The 19,312-nt window shown below is 45.0% G+C and overlaps 1 protein-coding gene across 1 annotated transcript in view; it reads right to left on the reverse strand.

Annotated features, from left to right (window-relative positions):
* Positions 1–18,729, reverse strand: part of AGBL1 (AGBL carboxypeptidase 1) — a 356,531-nt gene extending 337,802 nt beyond the window's left edge. The window contains exons 1-3 of the mRNA XM_073304655.2: positions 18,591–18,729; positions 17,456–17,587; positions 14,282–14,375 (exon numbers count right to left, since the gene is read on the reverse strand). Of these exons, the coding sequence (XP_073160756.1) occupies positions 14,282–14,375; positions 17,456–17,587; positions 18,591–18,714 (350 nt within the window). The 5' untranslated portion in view covers positions 18,715–18,729. The remainder of the gene's footprint in view (positions 1–14,281; positions 14,376–17,455; positions 17,588–18,590) is intronic.
* Between the last annotated feature and the right edge of the window lie 583 nt (positions 18,730–19,312).

A 19,312-nucleotide genomic window follows, 5' to 3' on the forward strand; every position in this document is an offset into this window, starting at 1 on the left:
GGAAGCATTATTATGACCAGTACATACACATTTGCGTTAGGGAGTAAATGGAAAGATTAGTAACAGTACAGTGCTTTTCATCTGCTTATATCAAAACCCTGCACAAAAGGAGGTAAGTAATATTATCCCCATTTTACAGATGGGGATTATGCAATTTGTACATGTTATCTACACTGATATAGAATGTGGGTTGATATTAGAGCTGGTTGGAAAGTTTTCATCTCAATGAAATTTCAACAAAAATGGGGAGGAAAATTTGTGGAAATTGTCAGTCCCAACCCCCACACCCCTGACTTTGCCACTGCCTTAATGGGTAGCCTTAGGCAGATAAAGAATTTCCACTGTACTTCCCTATGTGTATTTGCCTGCTCCACCAGAGTGATGCTATAAACTTAATTAATTAGTGTTGGCAAATCACAAATTGAGATCAATGGATGAAGGTGGTAGAGAAATGCTAAGTATTTCTATTTTACAAATGCATTTTGGTCACCTTGGGCCAGATTTTCAAAGTTATTTAGGCGCTAAAAAATACAGTGGGTGCCTCATGGGATTTTCAAAAACTCCTATGCCATTTAGGGGCCTAAATCCTATTGAATTCAATGGGAGTTAAGCACCTAATTTATTTAGGCACTTTTGAAAAACTCAGTAGGCACTGATCTGCATCCTGAGGCAGAACTACACACAGCCAGTTTCCAAAATATCTTGGTCATTATGAGCATGAGAGAGAGAGAGAGAGAGAGAGAGAGAGAGAGAGAGAGAGAGGAGTACCTGGAAGGGTTGGCTTATACCCAGCTAAGGCAAGGTCAACCAGGCACATGGGGCTAGATTTTTAAAGGTATTTAGACACCTAAATATACAGATAGGTGCCTAGTGGGATTTTCAAAAGACCGAGGGACCTAACTACCTTTAAACGTCTGGTCTATAGTGGCTCAGCAAGAGGGAGACTCCCTTTTGGCTCACGGGGTAAAATGATGCCTATGTTCTATAGGAGGGTCTCAGACAACATCATGCAGGGTGCGCCAATGGCTATTTTGGCCACCAGGCAGGGAATCACTTTTAGCTGCAGGGCAGAGACGTGGGGAAACAGCCACATCAACAGGCCTGGTCGGAAACACATCTCCAATATAAAGCGGTATCTATTTTTGTTGGCGATTGACTCTACCTGCTCATTTCTCCTCGCACCTTGCTGAAAGTTGGCTCTTCAAAGTGTCAGTGCAGAGCATGAACATGAACATGAAAGAAATATTATCACTCTAGAGCAGAGCGGGTTTCTTACTTCTTCAGAGCACAAGCCAAATCTTAACAGATAGTGAGCCCCCCAGACACCTCGCCTTTCATCCTGACCCCTCTCCTCCCATTTGAAACATATAAGGTCCCTTTGGCATCAATAGCAATTGCTTACATGGGAAAAGGAATGTTAGGAAAGCATTTTAAGCTCTTTTTAATGCAATTTAGCAGGTGTAAAAAATTAGACACCACCTCCTTGTTCTCTGCAGACCACTGTCGAGCGATGCACAGACCACAGTTTGGGATCTATTGGACCTGAAGTCTAGGAAAGAGGTTCTAAATAGTAAGTGCAGGGGGGTGTAACAGATGCCCTAAGAAATGCACCATCACTTTGGAGAATGAAGAATGTGTCAGTGAAGACGCCAGTGGAGATGATGCAGGCAGGAGTCCTGCACAAACAAATTTGGCATTTCTTTAGCATCACAATGGGACAGTTAGTTCCTCAGTCAGAGAGAAGAGTGCTCCCTTTTAACCCATCAGAGCCACTTCCTGAATTAACCAAAAAGTGTCAAATTCTTCTCAGATATGCCTGTACAACCCTCTGGGAATCAGCTGTCTGGTCAGATCTCAACAGCTATGTAGCTAGCACCAAGCCTGATCAGTACCGTACTCTGATGGGGGATTTAGAAGGAAAATGATTAATTCAGAACTCAGTAAATATCAAGCCAAGCTCTCATCTTGGTTACACTGCACAGTTGCCACTTGAGATTAGTGTGGTTACAGTGGCATAACTGAGGGGACATTTTTGACCAGTATTTGCAGAAACCTAAATTATAACTTATGAATTGTATATTATTATTATTCTTTTTGTCGGAGAGCTCACAACCAACCAAGCCAAACTCTGGTTAGTATGTAAGAACAAACTAGATAACAGCCCAGGGTGGCAGGGTCTAGCTGTAGATATAAAAATAAACGGATCGAGCTGAAAGGAGCTCAGTCAAAATTTAAGCATTATCAGGGTGGTTCAACCACGTGCCCTTGTTTTTCTGCACACAACAATTTGGAAAGCAGTGAAAGTTGGCAATACTGCCAACTTGCAAGCATGATTTTAAACAACCCCCCTCCCCACACAAAATCAACAGACCACCACTCCCAACAAGATAGTGGGAGTTGAACCCAGCTGGCATTGTTATGTTATTGGAGTATATGCCACATGGCTTGAGCAAAGTCCAAATAACATTGTTCCATTTAACAGGAAGGGAAAGTTCAGTGCATAAGCCAAAATCATCTGATGATTTTATGTGTCTTCCTAAATGGTCCAGTTATTGCTGCAGCCTGCTGTAAAGCCCAATCTCTGAGCCATGACAGTTTCAAGGTTTACACTTCAGAAATAGAGGGAGGCTTCATTGCCAAAGCTGCTGCCAATGCCACATTTGGAGTCAGTGAAGAACTGGTCTTCCTCACCAGCCACTTCCTCAAAGTTGTCAGGTTCTCCTCCATGTGTTCCAGCCCACTTCTCTGAACCCAGCCTAGGGCCGCACAGCTACGGGGTTATTTACAGGTTTTGTTCTCATAGCTGCCACCCCGAGTGTTGCCCTGCAGATAATGGTGCTAAGAAGAGCACTGACAGCATTATCAAGCCATGGACCCATACGGTGTCTGCAGCAGCACCCATCAGAAAACCCTCTTCCTCACCTACCTGGTCACATTTCACATAGCCTTGGGCTGAACATTACTGGGTTTAAGCTGCTCTTTTATTCAACACTCCCTCCCCATCTCCACAGTCATCAGACTCACTGTGCAAACAATGTTGGGAGCCTGGCCTCAGGTCAACTACTGAGTGCTGAGGACTCTTCTTCAGTCATAGCTTCCAGAAGTGAGCCAGTCATACTTATTAGTCCACTGCATACATAAAACCAAAGAGCATATCTGCACCAGGGAAATACTCTCATAAGTACCCACCGTTGCGAACACTTGTTCAGCTCCACCAGCATCAACAGCATAAGCAGTCCTATTGTAAATGGGCTGCTGCTGAGGACTTTGACACAGTGTCACATTACACCTGTTTGTGTACAAAACAATACAGTGTTTGAAACTGGTGGTGGCAGCTGAAGTCCTAGTCACACTTGGTCTGCCAGGCAGAGCTGAACAGACATAGCAGCACTGGGCAGTTCTTTAGAAACATTTCCTAGTGTAAAAAGGATTTGCCTTAATTGAATAACTGTGGGATCTTATTGCTATAACCACGGTATTCCCTCTGGCCTTCCTCTCCCTATTACGCATTGATACCCTTATCTGTATTTGGACTGTAAGCTCTTTGTGGCACGGACTATGCTTTCCTTTGCTCTGTGAAGCACCTGGCACACCTTGGTGCCATACCAATAAAAATCCAAAATACATAAAATCAATATCCCTACCCTGGGAGCACATTACTGGACCAGCATGGATGTGCTGACACCTAAGTGTGTGGTCTGAGTTTTATCTGCTCACTCTTTCTCCCCCCCACCTCCGCCGGCTATCAGGAAATGAATGTCAGCATACAGCTCAGCACTTTCCAAGGGGGATTCTTCCTTTGTCTCCTTGACATATGGGAATGGAGCCAAGCAAACAGGCAGGGAGAGTGCTTGCTTATCTCCTCAGTGGCGAGAATTCAGATAGGGTTCACATAGAAACTTCCTCCATCCAGTCACAACCCCCTGGAGATGGGGGGTGGGAGGGTTTGCTCAGTTAGGTCATAAACAAAACAAAGGGCTGACAGCCTATGGTTTCCTTTAGTGTAAGTGCCGCAGCAGCTATAGCTGGCCAACAGTCTGGCTTCCCAAACAACTCCTGCTAATCAATAATTCTGCTTTCCTAGAGCTTTGCTGTTGACTCCCTTCTCATACACGTACAAGGTTGTGTGAGCACATCACCCCACCCTCACTCACTCCTTCCACAATCCAGTGCAAAAGATGCCCTTTGTGTGCATAAAGCAGCAGCCATTCGTACATTTCTACTGACTGCCTCATGGATCATCTCTCTCTCTCTCTACCTGCTCAGATGCCACCCCCACCCCACCATATTATCTGAGAGCCTCAAATGTTAATGGATTTTTCTCACTGCACCCCTGTGAGGTAGGAAGCATCATTACCCCATGTGTAAAAGGAGAAACTGATGCACAGAGAGGCTAAGGGTCCAATTTTCAAAAGAGCTCAACACCTCAGATGCTGGGGCTCTTTTGAAAATCATGCCTTTATTTTGGTACCAAATTGCGCTCCAAGATATTTTGGAAACCAGGCCCCATTTGTGTGTGCTGAGCCTCTGGCTCCGTGTGATTTGTCCAAGATCACACAGCAAGTTAGTGCTACAATCAGGAACTGAGCCTATGCCTTCCACATCCCAAACCAGTGCTGTAGCCATAAAACTATCCTTTCTCATCTGACACCAGATGCTTGACTTCTACTTCTTACAATGGGAGAGCCATCTCCTCCACAGCTCTACCTCATCCATAATCCATCTATCTTTTTCAGAAATTATCCACAAAAAGAACAGGAGTACTTGTGGCACCTTAGAGACTAACAAATTTATTAGAGCATAAGCTTTCGTGGGCTACAGCCCACTTCATCAGATGCATAGAATGGAACATATAGTAAGATATATAGATATAGATATACATATAGATAAGTTGGAAGTTACCATACAAATGTGAGAGGCTAATTAGTTAAGATGAGCTATTATCAGCAGGAGAAAAAAACTTTTGTAGTGAAACCAGAAATTATCCAGAGGCTTTTTTCTCCTTTCACTATGAAGTACCTCCCGATCCCTCTTCCTTCTGATAATTAGTACATCACCCTATTGCTTACATATTATCTAGCTCTGGGAAGCACTCTGGTATTCAGCTTGCATGAAAGATCCCATGTGAAATAGAGTTGTATATCTCATTAGACTGGGCAAATAATGTCTGTGGTTGGATGGGAGATATGCGTCAAAAGACATTATGCAAGGTCAACTGTAAATTACAACAGTTATAGCCATGGGGTGTGAAAGTCAAGTCACGGGGAATAGCAAGACCTTGCCCTGATGTCATCTTTTCAAACATAACCCAATAGGCCAGTGAAGGGGATGATATAATGGGAAAGCAAAGAAATCCCTTGACTAGGAAGCATCAGTTCTTTCTAACCCCAGCCATTCTATTTCTGGCATAGAAATGAAATGGCCATTGACCTCTGTGAGCTAAATCAACAATGAGCTTATCTCCTCTGGAATAGTACTACTGATGAAGTGAGTCAATCAATACTTGTTCTTTCCCGTCATTTTTTATAGAAATTAAGTTAAATGTGGAAGTGGATTTCTATCTGTTTGTCAAATATTGTATACAATGGTTTTTGAGAGCTGTTTTAACTGTGGTAATTGCATAACACTTGCGGCTACCAATAGATGGCACCAGGCTTTCTGTATGAATTTATTTGCTCCTGCCATCTGGAGCAACTTTCCTGTGCAGTATTTCTCTCAGCCTCATTGACTCTCCATCTATTTTCAAATCTCATCAGAAAGAATCTCTTTTCTCCCTTGACTCTGCCTCTTAATTTTTCAATTTCTCTCTCCTTCTGTTATTAACAGTACACAGCCAATAACAGATAATTCTTTGGTGTAACTATATTTTCAAAGCATTTCTATTTCTGAGCTACCACTGATATAAAATAAGATTTTATTACTTATTATTAAGGCAGATTATTCAGGGAAGCAATATAGACTGTACAAGGAGAACCTAGGCTAAGGAACTGCATAAACAAGACTCCTCTGGATCAGACCTCATTTGTCCTATTACAATGACTCATTAGATTACATTCAAATGCTGCATTTTATTTACTTATACCAATGATGTACTCATCTCTATTCCATGTCATCTAAGATATTAATCAAAATGAACAGCCCTTGGTATAAAGGAGAATCTTGAATGGACCGTTTTCCCCTCTCCTGTTGACATCCTCCATCCCTCTCCATCCAGTTTATTTAGTAGGATGTTCTTCTAGACTAAATCCCATGTCGATCAGACCTGGATAAAAAGCATGTAATTCTGCCAGTGACATAGTCCAGGAGACATATTTCAGCCCCTCCTCTGAGTTTTCAACAGGGATCAAGTAGCCAAATAGCAACTTCCAAATAAGTGGGAATTAACCAATGATTAATTCTGACCACATTCCAGCAGAATTATGTGTTATCCTCCAATTAAATACCCAAACAGCTCAACGTGATTAACAAAAATCACAGACCAACAAGAGGAATTAAGGATGATTTGCCTCCGATCTCCTATCAAAAACTATTGCCAGATAAAACACATGCATAAAGCTGTCTGCTGGTTATTCCTCACAACACCAGTCATGGCAGCTGCTGTATCAGGTTGCAGAGGAACTAATCAGGGTGTCGGTGTGCTGAGTTCATTTCTCATGCTCAAAATATTGGCTGGCGGTGGCCAGAGAGAGGTGGGGCAGACATGTGCTTCCCACTGCTGTTCAACCAGAGCACTGAAATTTCAGAACAACTGGGAAATGGAGTGTGCCACAAATGTACACAGTAGTCAGCCAGCAATAGAACATAGCTCCTACGATTAGCAGAGTTAAAGGATGGCGAGCTCAAACTGCCTTCACTAGGTCAAGTGCCCAGACCAGTAGGGGGCACTTGCACGGCAGCCAGCCCTGTTACAGTGGCCAAAGCTTCTCCTACAGTGAGAAGCTCCTTTCACGTATCTTTCCGCTAGTTGTAACAAAAGCTTTGCCCCGAGAACCCGGGAATAATTCCAGTACTGTAGTCAACCCTCTCTGCTCTACCTGAATGACCCCACATCTCTTCTCCTTATATCCAAAGTGGACATTGATCCGATGCCACTATGATCTCTCCTTTCCTTATTAAAGTAGGCACCCAATCACTTTTTAACCAGGTCATCCTTCAGGAGAACTCAACATCCCCGTTTTATCTTGCCTTAAAAAGTGTGCTTTGAGAAGGGATGTGGGAGGGTGCTTGGAGCAGTAGAGGGGAAAACCAAAATCACTGTGATGTGTGCAAGCAAAATATCTCTTCTAGAAAAGTACTGTTCTGTGTCTATTTCAAAACTATTGTGAAGCCACCATCAGTGTTTGCACTTCCATGTCTCAGCACTTCATGTGTTTCAATCCCACTGGGTTATTCTTGGATGGTCAGTCACACATGGGGGACAACTGATCACAGACCCAATAGAGTGAATTGCAGGTATTTGGTTTGTGGTTTTAATTTCTGTTCAGCTTGATATTTCATAGATTCCAAGACCAGCAAGGACCTTTGTGATGCTCTAGTCTGACCTCCTGTATAACACAGGCCATAGAACTTCCCCAGAATAAGTCTTAGAGCATAACTTTTAGAAAAAACATTCAGTCTTCATTTAACTGTTGTCAGTGATCAAGAAACCACCACAACCCTTCGTAAGTTGTTCCAATGGTTATTACCTTCACTGTTAAAAACTTACATCTTATTTACAGCCTGAATTTGTGTAGCTTCAGCTTCCAGCTATTGGATCATTTTATGCATTTCTCTGCTAGACTGAAGAGCCCATTATTAATTATTTGTTACCCAGGTGGATACTTATAGACTGTAATCAAAATTACGCCTGAATCTGCCCTTTATTAAGATAAATAGATCGAGCTCTTTGAGTCTATTGCTATAAGGCAGGTTTTCTAATCCTTCAGTCATTCCCGTGGCTCTTCTCTGAACCCTCTCCAATTTATCAACATCCTTTTTGAATTGTGGGCACCAGAACTGGACACAGGATTCCAGCAGCAGTCGCATCTATGCCAAATATAGAAGTAAACTAACCTCGAGTAGAAGTGGAGAGAATTCCCTGTTTTATGCATCCCAGGTTCTCATTCACTCTTTTGGTCACAGCATCACATTAGGAGCTCATGCTTCAGCTGATTATCCATCATGACCCCCAAATCTTTTTCATGACCCCCAAATCTTTTTCAGTCACTGCTTCCCAGCAGAGAGCCCCATCCTGTAATTATGGCCTCCGTTCTTTTTTCCTAGATGCAAACATTTACATTTAGTCTACTAAAAAGCATATTGTTTACTTGCAACCAGTTTACCAAACAACTCAAATCACCTGAGAATCTGAGTTTGGTGACTCAAGAAGTGACTGAATCAGTTCTCTTAACTTAAGTAGTCCTGGCTACAAAGCTCCAGTGAAGATTTTCCACTACTCTCACATTCTGACGAGTCTTTTTCTGGCACCGCAGTATTGCCAACCCCAAGCTTTCAAAAACCATGTGTCAGCCCCCAAAGAGTCATAAGATTTTTTTTAATTGTATTTTTTAATTTGTCTTCTGATTTTTGAGCTTTCTTGGTGGGGGAGGGGTCACATTTTCAAGCCTTCCTCGGCAATCATGAGGCCTGGAAACTTTCATTTTAAAAAAAGACCAAAAAAACAAAAAAAAACCCACACAAACGGAAGCTGAGATTCTCAGAAACATGTTTACAGGAGGTAAAAATCACAAGAGTTGGCAAAAATAGCAATGGGCAAATACTACTGAAAGAATTTTTATAAGTCAAATTTTCAACTGAATTAGCTTTGGTGGGGCTGGCTACTATGCAAGTGCCCCCTCATGGCCCAAGATACCTCTGCTGTGCTGTTTTCCCCTTCAACAAATTCCACCCTGTCTCTTTCAGTCTCACCTCTTCCTAAGAGTCTGGGCTACTTAGGTACATTTGGCATCATCTTTTACCATTTGCTAGGACACTAGTCTTTCCATCATGGAAGAAGCCCAGATAATTTTTACAGAAAATAAGAACCGCTCTTCAGGGTTTAAAAAAATCCTATAAAATTTAACAGCGAATTCTCTCTGTCAAAGAACACCACAAGATGGATAAGAAAGTCTATTGAAAGGGCTTCAGCTTCACTTAAGTTCAATGGAGCCTTATCAAAGTTCTATAGAACCCTGTGGATGTTTATTGAATTCTATAAGATTTTTTAATAAAGTTTTGCCTTTTCTTTCAAATATGGCTACTTTTGGGTAGACCCACAAAATCATGGTATAACAATGTGAGTATTGTACACACCTAATTGAGACCAACAATGTCCGTGAGTTATATAAATTAAAGCCACTTGGTATATACCCCAGTAGAGGTCAGTTGTGGCATGGAAGAGTCTGTATCTAAATAACCCACCGCTTTGCCACTGTGAAAAATAAATAGCACTATGTATCTTGTTTCCACATCTTTGCTGGCTTAACAAATAGCTCTGATCCTGGGGCTCTACAGGCCAGGCTCTTAAAATGACCTCGGTGCTTCTACTGCCTGGGCTAGTACAATCAGAGTACATCCATGAGAGAGGACATAGTAACTGGAGTGGGTGCATTTTCCATTATGCATTCCTGGCAGCTGATCAAAAAGTAAAGGTAACATCAGCCCCCGGGGGATGCCAGCTGTTCCTTCCTCCCAACAGCAGGGTAAATCCTGGTGGCATGTAGCTATAAAACTGAACGAAAATGTCAAGGGCAGGGAAAAGGGGAGGATCAGAGGCTTGTTTGGAACAAGACCATGAGCAAAACCTCCCCAAATAGCCCAGGCCACCCCCTTTGTCTCTCTTCGGGCTCCAAACAGGAGCTGGAAAGAAACCCAAAAACAAACCTACGCTCTCTTGCTCAGCTTGCTCTGCCACAGCAAGCTAATCTGCCTCTGCCTCTCTAGAGATTTCCAATTACAGTTGATCAGAAAACAGAAGAACATTTTCATATTCTTTCCCCACACACACACACAACCTGCCCCCAATTTCTGATGAAAATTTAAAGATGCCGGAGATTTTCAGACCATCATTGTCCCAGGAGTCCCTTAGAGCTGAGGGAAGAGGGAATCTCCCACCTTCCTTGCACTTTGGAGTTCCAATTTTACACTCTAGATCCACGCCAGTAGTCTCTGAGAGCACTCGCTGCCTAGTAAACCAAGTCTCTGCTTCTCTGTGGCACCGAGTGAGAGCAATGCCTTCAGATGGGCTGGAAACAGGTGCAGCCTCTCTCTCTTCTGAACAAGAGGAAAATAAAGCCTTTCAAGAAGCCGTGAACAAACATACTGTTAAACCAAAATGGGTTTATGCCGAAGTTAGTAGCATTTCCTCTAGTGAAGAGCAAGCTGTCTCCAGTCCAGCCATAGAGATGCTCAGCCACTCCTAGCTCCTTGCTCTTAAAATGTAATTAAAAGTACGGGCTCCAGGCTGGCTCCCTGGGAGGCTAAAAGCCTTCTGTTGATTCAGGTCCTGCTGGTTAACCCGTGTCTCTCCACAAGTACCGTGGGCTGGAGCACAGGGATTGCCACTTCCAGGACCCAGATGCCACATTCACCTGTCATCTACAACTCCCACGAGGCACCACGGCAGCTCAGGCAGACACAGATTAACGTGGAACTGACTCAGAATGAAACATGTTGATTAGACTCAATCCAAACCAAACCCAAATGCTTGGGGTTGATTTTTCCAACAGAAAAATGACAAAATTTCAGCAAAAATCAAAACTGCATTTTCCATCAAAAAACACTGATGGAAAAGTTCCCAACCAGCATTAGTGAGCCGGATAAAGGGAAACAAAATGAAAGTACTGCTGATGACAAACTAAAATCATTGCTGTCCGAAAGAAATGCACTGTTTATTGCTCTTCTTTTCCGAAACTGAAGTCTCAGCCCACTTCATAGTGCACCTCACAAAAACCAGGAGTATGGATGTATCATTGTGAGCAGCTTTCAGCAGAGAGCCAGTAACTAAATAGGGCCATCGAGACCGAACACCCCATGCAGCCCAGGTGAGGTAGAGGACAAAGGAGGAAGGTTTCATTGCCTCCCTCTGTGCTTTATCTGTGCAGTGTGTAAATAGAGGAGTTCAGTTTCCAGGACAGCTTTCGCTGGTACAAAATTCACCAGCCATGCTCCATCACACTGAACTGATGAAGTCCAAGTCCTATTACACTCACATTCTGAGCTAGAAAGTGCAGAGTTACACAATCGTGCTACTATAACTAAACACTATTCTAATCACAGGCAGCAATTCCATAGGAAGGGGGGGGCAGGAAGGGAGGAGAATTTGCCTATTCAGTTAAGTATAGGCATTGACACATCAATCATTTTCAATTGCTACAGTATCTGAGCCCAGGCACTCTGGAGTGAACATATTCTGGGCCACGCAGTTTCATGTTAACCAGTTCCCCAGTGAACCTGAGTCCTGAAGATAATGCAAGGCCTGAGAGGAATCTTGGAGGGGGCTCAGACAGTCTAGGAATGTAGGAGACAGTATTCTCAGAGCGGGTGATATCAGAACCACTCCACAAGAAATGTCCTGCACTCCTCCCAGGCTCAAAAGGAGGGTCCGTGGAGATTACAGAAGCTGCAAAGCAGGTCCAGGTATTTCGCACACTATTGGAAGGCCAAAAATGCAGCCAAAGCAAAAGTTAATTGACTCCCACAAACAAGGCAGCTGCAGGAAGCTGTACATGTGCCGGGCCCACTTGGTCTTAAGAGCCAAGCAGCTAGCAAGGCAAGCAGTTTAGCCAGATTCCAAAAAGCCTGACAGATGTAGGACGAGGAGCAGTGTGTGCTGTTGTTACACTGTATTTAAAGAATGACAGCGGCATGAGTCAAGGTGTATGCTGATCGCCTCAGGGTGGTGGGAAGCGACTCAAATCACTTCCCCATGAAAAGTGTATAATTGGCCAGGTGCATTATTGGGAGATTTGGGCTGGTGATTAGGTCTCCTTCTCCTGGAATATCAGGTATTGGCCCTTGACAGAGACAGTACGCTGAGCCTGACTGACCTATGGTCTCATTCAGCATGGTAAACCTACGACCCAGTTGGTTCGGCAAATATCAGAATTCCAAGTCCACCCACGTCCATCTGCTCTTCCTCCCTTCAAGACCTTTCAGTCTATAACTAGTGCCCAGCCTGTACCCACCCTATCTGCCAACCACAGGGCCACTAACAGCACCCAGACAAGGGCCAGCCCCCTCCCTCTAGTGTCACAGACTATCTTGTCTGCCTCTCTATCGTCCATGACCCTTGCTGAGACAAGTGAGAGTGAGCATAGGCTCTGACTCTGTGGGTGCTCCGAGGCTGGAGCACCCACAGGGGAAAAATAGTGGGTGCTCAGCATCCACCGGCAGCCCCGCCGATGAGCTCCTCCCCCTCTCTCCCAGTGCCACCCGCCTCCTGCTTTCAACAGCATGCAGGAGGTGCTGCGGGGAGGGGGCAGAGCAAGGGTGGGGCACGCTTGGGGAAGGGGCAGGGGTGGGAAGAGGTGGGGCGGGGTGGAGCCTTGGGGGAAGGGTTGGAATAGGGGCAGGGCCTGACGTGGAGCAGAGGTTGAGCTCCCCCGGGGAAATGAACAAGCCGGCGCCTGTGAGAGAATGAGTACACTGCAAAAAAGGAAAGGAGGACTTGTGGCACCTTAGAGACTCACAAATTTATTTGCGCATAAGTATAAGCATAAGGAATGCATCCGATGAAGTGAGTTGTAGCCCACGAAAGCTTATGCTCAAATAAATGTGTTAGTCCCTAAGGTGCCACAAGTCCTCCTGTTCTTTTTGCGGATACAGACTAAAACAGCTGCTACTCAGAAACCTGTCATGATGCAAGGCACTGAATTTAGCCGTATGGAGTGGAAATCTATCAACTTGGAATGCATCCGATGAAGTGAGCTGTATCTCACAAAAGCTTATGCTCAAATAAATGTCAGGTTTCAGAGGAACAGCCGTGTTAGTCTGTATTCGCAAAAAGAAAAGGAGTACTTGTGGCACCTTAGAGACTAACCAATTTATTTGAGCATGAGCTTTCGTGAGCTAGTGAGCTGTAGCTCACGAAAGCTCATGCTCAAATAAATTGGTTAGTCTCTAAGGTGCCACAAGTACTCCTTTTCTTTTTTCAAATAAATGTGTTAGTCTCGAAGGTGCCACAAGTCCTCCTGTTCTTTTTGCGGATACAGACTAACCCGGCTGCTCCTCTGAAACCTGAGCACGCTGTGTGTTCAACAAGCAAGTATTTGAGCATGCGGCTCTCTGTGTGAGTTGTGTACACCGGCTACTACGTGAGCAAGCACATGGCTGTGTGAGCTGTGCACACAGGGCACCGCACAGACATGTATACTGAGCCTTGCATGAGCCAACTCATGACTGTGTGCCTGGCTGCGTGAGCTGTGAGTCTAGGGCACTGCACAGACATGCATAGCAGTAGCCTGCGTTTTCTCTCTATTGTTTGTAGCAGGCTGGGCTGGTGCAAAGCCGCTGGTGTTTGTTATCCACACCCATGTACTCCTTCCCAGTTACAGGCGTGCAGGCCTCATAAATCTTACCCTGAGAACTGGCTGGGGACAGGGCTGGAGCAGACAGCTGCATGGCTAATTTTAGAGGCAAGCTGGAGAAGCTGAGCAGGTTTAGTATCTATAGAAAAAAGTCACTTTGAAACAACATTTGCCATGTGCTTAAAAATAGACCCAGACATTAGGATTTTATTGGAGGTGGCAGGGGTCCCAGCCCATTAAAAGCCCCACGTTGGGCCAATCACAACTCTCCATCTGAGAAGGGCTGGGCAAAGCTCTGCTTTAAGACAATCACTGCATCTCTTTGGTCAAGTGGAGCAGAAGCCTGCTACAGAGTGACACAAAGGGCTTGTTACCATCAGTTGCAGAGAGGGGGCTGTCTCCACCTAACTCCTAATGCTTCACCACACTGGGGTGCGAGGAACTGATGCTGGGACCTGAACCCCATTCCTCAGCATGGCAGTGTGATGCACTGGGAATCCCCAGGACCCAGTGACAATTTGCTGAATGTTTTTGTACCTCTAAAAATGTTCATTTCACATTTGCAGTGAAGTTGTGTCAGTTTTGATTTCATTTTCTTTACAAGTGGCACCAAACTCTTGGTTCCAGACACCCCTAGAACTTTAGAAACACTCAGCTCCAGGTCTGGCTCTGACCAGTGCTGTTCGTTCTAGCTCTGATCTAAACTTGTTCATCCATCCGTACATTTGGCTACACTCGGACAGACCCAAATGGACTCCCTTGCAGCTGCTGCCTACCTGACTGTCCTGGAGTGTTTCTTGGTGTAAGGAGTGATGACTTTGAAAAGCAGCTCCATGGCTCCATTAATGCCCAGCTTGGTTCCTGCAGAGACTGGGACAACGAGAGAGACAGGGAGTTAGATCCAGAGCAGTAAGCTTGGGTTGCTGGAGTTACTGGTAGAGCAGTAAAGAGAGGAGCAGCAGCTGAGATTAGCAGCAGAGCCTCTGGGCTTCCAAATGGGTCTCTTTGACCTTTTTACAGATGTAGGAACTGAGGCACACAGAGATCAATGGTCACAGAATGACTCACAGGCAGATTCAAGACTAGCACCCCATTCTCCTAACTCTTAGCCCTGTGCTCATTCAAGTAGTTTACAGTTGCCCCATCATTTGTAGAAGATGTTGCACTCTCTAGAGACAGGTTAGGGTTAAATGGGGCCAATCAAATCCACTCACAGTTTCCAGGGGCAATTCCATGCACACGGAATATCTCCTAGGGGCTTGGAGTGGGATAGGAGAGGATTTCTTTCCTTTCTGCACTAATCCCTGTTATTTCTGCTCTTCGGATAGGTACTTCTGAGTGCAGATGCAGCCCCACCTCAGCCACTCCTATCTTTAATTCTTCCCTTGACAATGCTGTTAACTTTTGCAGTCAGACACAGTGGCATACCTGGGAAAGGGCTGCACAGAAATTGGCTGTTTGGCTTTAAAGCTAACCTACAACAGTTCATCATCAAACCTCCAACCTCACAGGGAGAAGGGAGAGCAGGGGAGATTCAGGGGCTTGAGTGAGTGAAGCTAATAATGGGGGATCTCTAGGTGAACAGGGAGGGCATAAAGCCTAAAACAGTTAAGTGCTTTAAAAAAAGACAGTTTATTGTCCTAAGAGGGGGAAAGAATGAGAAATCAACATCCCCATCAGCAGCCAGCAGGAGTCTTGGATGCCTGCCCCAGGCTGGGTTTTTTGGCTGCTTTGTTACTAACTATCCCCCACTGGCCAGAAAGCTGCCAAAGGGCCCATCAGCTTATGTGGATCTCAGCCAAGTCATCCCGCTGATGGAAAATCTTGGAAGGCTCACTGGCTACTTTCACAATAGCAAACTATTCATGGGGACAGTGCAGCGTACACAGCTGCTTAAACTCTGCTCCCTGCAGACCGGGGGGCATGCTGCACACAGGGCTGGCAGCCCACGCTGGGAAAGGAGCAACCCAGGACAATAAGCAGCTACAGTGAGATCTTAACAAGGTCGGGCTGGCTGCTTAGACTCCTACCCGCAAGGACCCTTCAGGGTGTTATATGCTCCTGGGTTCTCTACTGCTCCAGTCAATTAGGTGACTTGGAGGGGGGGAAATTCTCCAGTTCTTTACCACATCCGTAAAAGCCTCAGCCTATCCCAGAACAACACCTATGTCCTGGTTATGTGCAGATGTGGCACTGAACTAAGAGCCAGTGCTGAATGGGGTGGAGGAGGTAGGACGTTCTGAGGCACTGGGGTGGGGTTCACCAGGGGAGGTTGTGCAGACCCTAAGGATTAGGCCTATACAGCACAGCACAGTGATGAATTCCTCCTCAGGCCCTTGGTGGGACGTAGGAACTCAGGGACAGAAGAGATTTAACCAAGTTGAAAGATTTTGACTATGAATTTGGGGGGCGGCGGGGATTAGGAACAAAATTTTTTGCATTTTTGCACCAGTTTCTTATGGAGATGCTTAGGTACTATTGCAGTGGGACCTCAGGGTCACTTTAATGAACTAGAGAGTGTGTTTGCAGGGCTCAGGGTCCTGACACTAACGGAAAAGGTTAAAGGCCACAGTGCAATGGGCTAAAGCCTCTGAATGGGGATGCGGGTGCACTTAACGAGAGCAGAGGGAGTGTGGAAAAGGGCTCAGGGTGGGAGGCAGCTCTGGGTGAACCTGCAGCTCTGTAACCCAAATTAAGACACATTTCAACTGCTGTCTCTATTACACTCACCCTTTCGAATGCCACTTATCTCAGGCAAGGGGACTGAATGCTGGGAGCTGGCTGCCTGCCTGAGAAGGCCCATAGCATGAGGCCAGCTCCTGTGTAAATACAAGACCTAGAGGGCTAACAGCCAGTAATGTTAAATCTTAGGAGGAAAGATTTGGAAAGCTGGATGTGTACAGCTCGGCCAGACGGTGATGTGAGTATACAGCAGGGGAGAGGGGAATAGGACAACCATCTAGAATGTTCTGCAGGGGGAAAGTAGCCAGGAGGGAGAGGAAGTGGTTAGGTAATGCAAAGGGATGCAACAGGATGAAAGTGAGCAAAGGGAAATTTGTACTGCCTCTAAGAAAACATTTCCCCATGGGGAAATATCTGAATGCACAGTGGTCTTTTGAGGGCAGAGCTAGGAATCCCAATGCTTGAGTCACTGAACACGGGAGAATACTCCGGTGGGTACGGCTCCAGTTGGGGACTCAGAAGGTCGGGGTTCAGTCTGTCACAGACTTCCTGTGTGACCTTGGATAACTCATTTGTCTCTGTGTGCCTCAGTTACCACTCTGCACAATGGGGATAATAGCACAATGAGGATAATAATCCCTAACTCACAAGGGTGTTGTGAGCATAAATGCATTAATGATTGTGAGGAGGATAGTATTAGGGTCCATGTAAGTACCTAAGATATCTAGAATAGACTGAAGGGAACGATCCTGCATTGTCTGGACTAAATGTTTTTTACACAACTATTTTCTGTCTTCTATAGTCTTTGGATGAGTAGGTTCACTGAATCTTACAGTGAAAGATCCCTCTGAGAGTTACCCTTCTATGAGAGGTTTCAGAGTAGCAGCTGTGTCAGTCTGTATTTGCAAAAAGAAAAGGAGGACTTGTGGCACCTTAGAGACTAACCAATTTATTTGACCATAAGCTTTCGTGAGCTACAGCTCACTTCATCGGATGCATCCGATGAAGTGAGCTGTAGCTCACGAAAGCTCACGCTCAAATAAATTGGTTAGTCTCTAAGGTGCCACAAGTCCTCCTTGCCTTCTCTGAGAGCGTACCTAGAGCTATGCTAGCTCTTGCATATGATTCTATCTGTTATCAATCACAGATGCCAATAGCTTACTTATAGATGCATATTTCTGTAGCAGAGGGACCATTAGCTTGCATTGTAGCAACTGCAGAAGGAGCTCCGACTCTCACTGGCATGAGAAATGGAAAGGAGCACTTACCACTAGAGGCATAAACCCGCAGGACCCAGAGACAGTGGATGAGATTCAGGTGGTGAGTCAGATTTTTCCTTGCCAAGCTCAGGGTCACATCAATTGCGTCCAGTTTCTGCACTTTCAACCCAAACTTCCTATCTGTGAAAGCAAAAAGGAACAAAATGATGGTGAAGAAAGAGTGGCTTTCACAGGGACACAGAAATGCCGCATGCTGTGGTGTAATCATGCCGCATCCTTCAACAGGATCTTTTATAGGAAGATCTCAAAGCAATTGCAAACAACATTTATTACTAAGGCCCCACAATCCCCCTGTGAAGGAAATCAGTATTCTCCCCCCCGACTTTTACAAATAGATAAGATGAGGCACAGAGGAGGCTGGTGCCTTGCCCAGTGTTACATTTTCCATACGCAAAGAACAGTTTCAATGACCTATTTTAAGCTAAGGGAAACAAGACGGAACTAAAGTAAAGTCTCCCCAAGAAAGAGCTATGTGGGTGCCTCTCCTCTATGACGTGCTACATCAAAACGCTGTCTGACAAAAAATGTAGCTGGTTTTGCAGATGGCCAACTGCCAGAAATGTACATAGAAAACAAAATCATAAAAATGTTAGCACTTCACAGATAACGCTTCCACTGAACTTTGGGTGTGAAGAAGAAAGCTCAAGCCTCCCAGCTGTGCTGCAAACACTGAACAACAATCTCTCTGATGATAGAGACACAGCAGCAAGTGAAACTTGTTTTTGAATGTGTTATTGGGATACAGAAACCAAGTCACAAGAGAAAGAGCCTTTGTAAGTTACCATGTCTTGTATGGGAATCACTTACTGCCCAGCTGGGCTTTATCGGTGACACAAAATGCTGGTCAGGAGCTCAGAATGAACTCCATTATAGAATCTCTCCCGCCTGGATTGCCATCAGCTGTGCCTATATTCTTAGTACAAACTTCTAGCCACTAGTGGGTGAAACTATTAGGAGGTCTTACAACACTCTGTCCCACCCCCCAGTCGCCAAGCCAGCATTCAGTGCAAAGTGTCCTGACTTGTTAAAACACTCACAGATTCCAGTACTGACCATGACTGTGACCTTTGGAGCCTTCTGCTCCTCCCTCCCCATCCTTTAAGTAATACTGGCACAGCAATACCTCTTTGGCCTACTTTAGCCAGGAGGCGAAGCAGAGGTAAAAGGATGCTGTAGTCTGGCTGGGCTGTCTGGGCAACATTCAGCAGAGCCTGCAACAAAGCTTCACTCCCCCCTTTGCTGACCATGTAGTGAATTCGTCGGTCTGTTCCTAAGGGCAGAAAATTAAAAAGGAGGGACAGTCAATAACTTTCCTGTCGCAGAGCTTTAAACCTAGCAATAAGTGAACATTATATGATTCAGAGGAGGCTTATCAGACCTAAAGAAGCCCACTACATGACCCTTCTCTGGTGTTTTCTTGCTCAGACCATTATAAATATAAGGGCATTTGCAAAATGTACATCTGGACTTGGATTTCAAACACCCCCAGAGTTTGGAGCTGTGGTTCAGGCTCATCTCTACTCTATGTCAAAACCATGTGTGATGCTGCTCCGTGCTGCAGCTGCTATTATCTATATAAGCCACCACCTGCTGAAGCTTTCAGTGTGCATTGAAATGGGTTGGAGTAGAAGCAGCAGAGACTCTGATAGATTTCAAAGAAGTGCAATGCTCAGTGATCTTTCCCTAGATATTGAAAGTTAAATAAGTGAAGGGAAAGAGTTCCAACAGTGCCTAGGATAGGGGAATGAATCCTAGGAAAGCTCTGGAGTCAGCCTCCAAACAAATAAGGTCTCCAGAGAAACCAAAGGCTAACCCTCTGGGTCCTCCTGTGTCAACAGCTCATAA

Source organism: Lepidochelys kempii, chromosome 10 (assembly GCF_965140285.1).
Source record: "Lepidochelys kempii isolate rLepKem1 chromosome 10, rLepKem1.hap1, whole genome shotgun sequence".
Taxonomy (NCBI): domain Eukaryota; kingdom Metazoa; phylum Chordata; order Testudines; family Cheloniidae; genus Lepidochelys; species Lepidochelys kempii.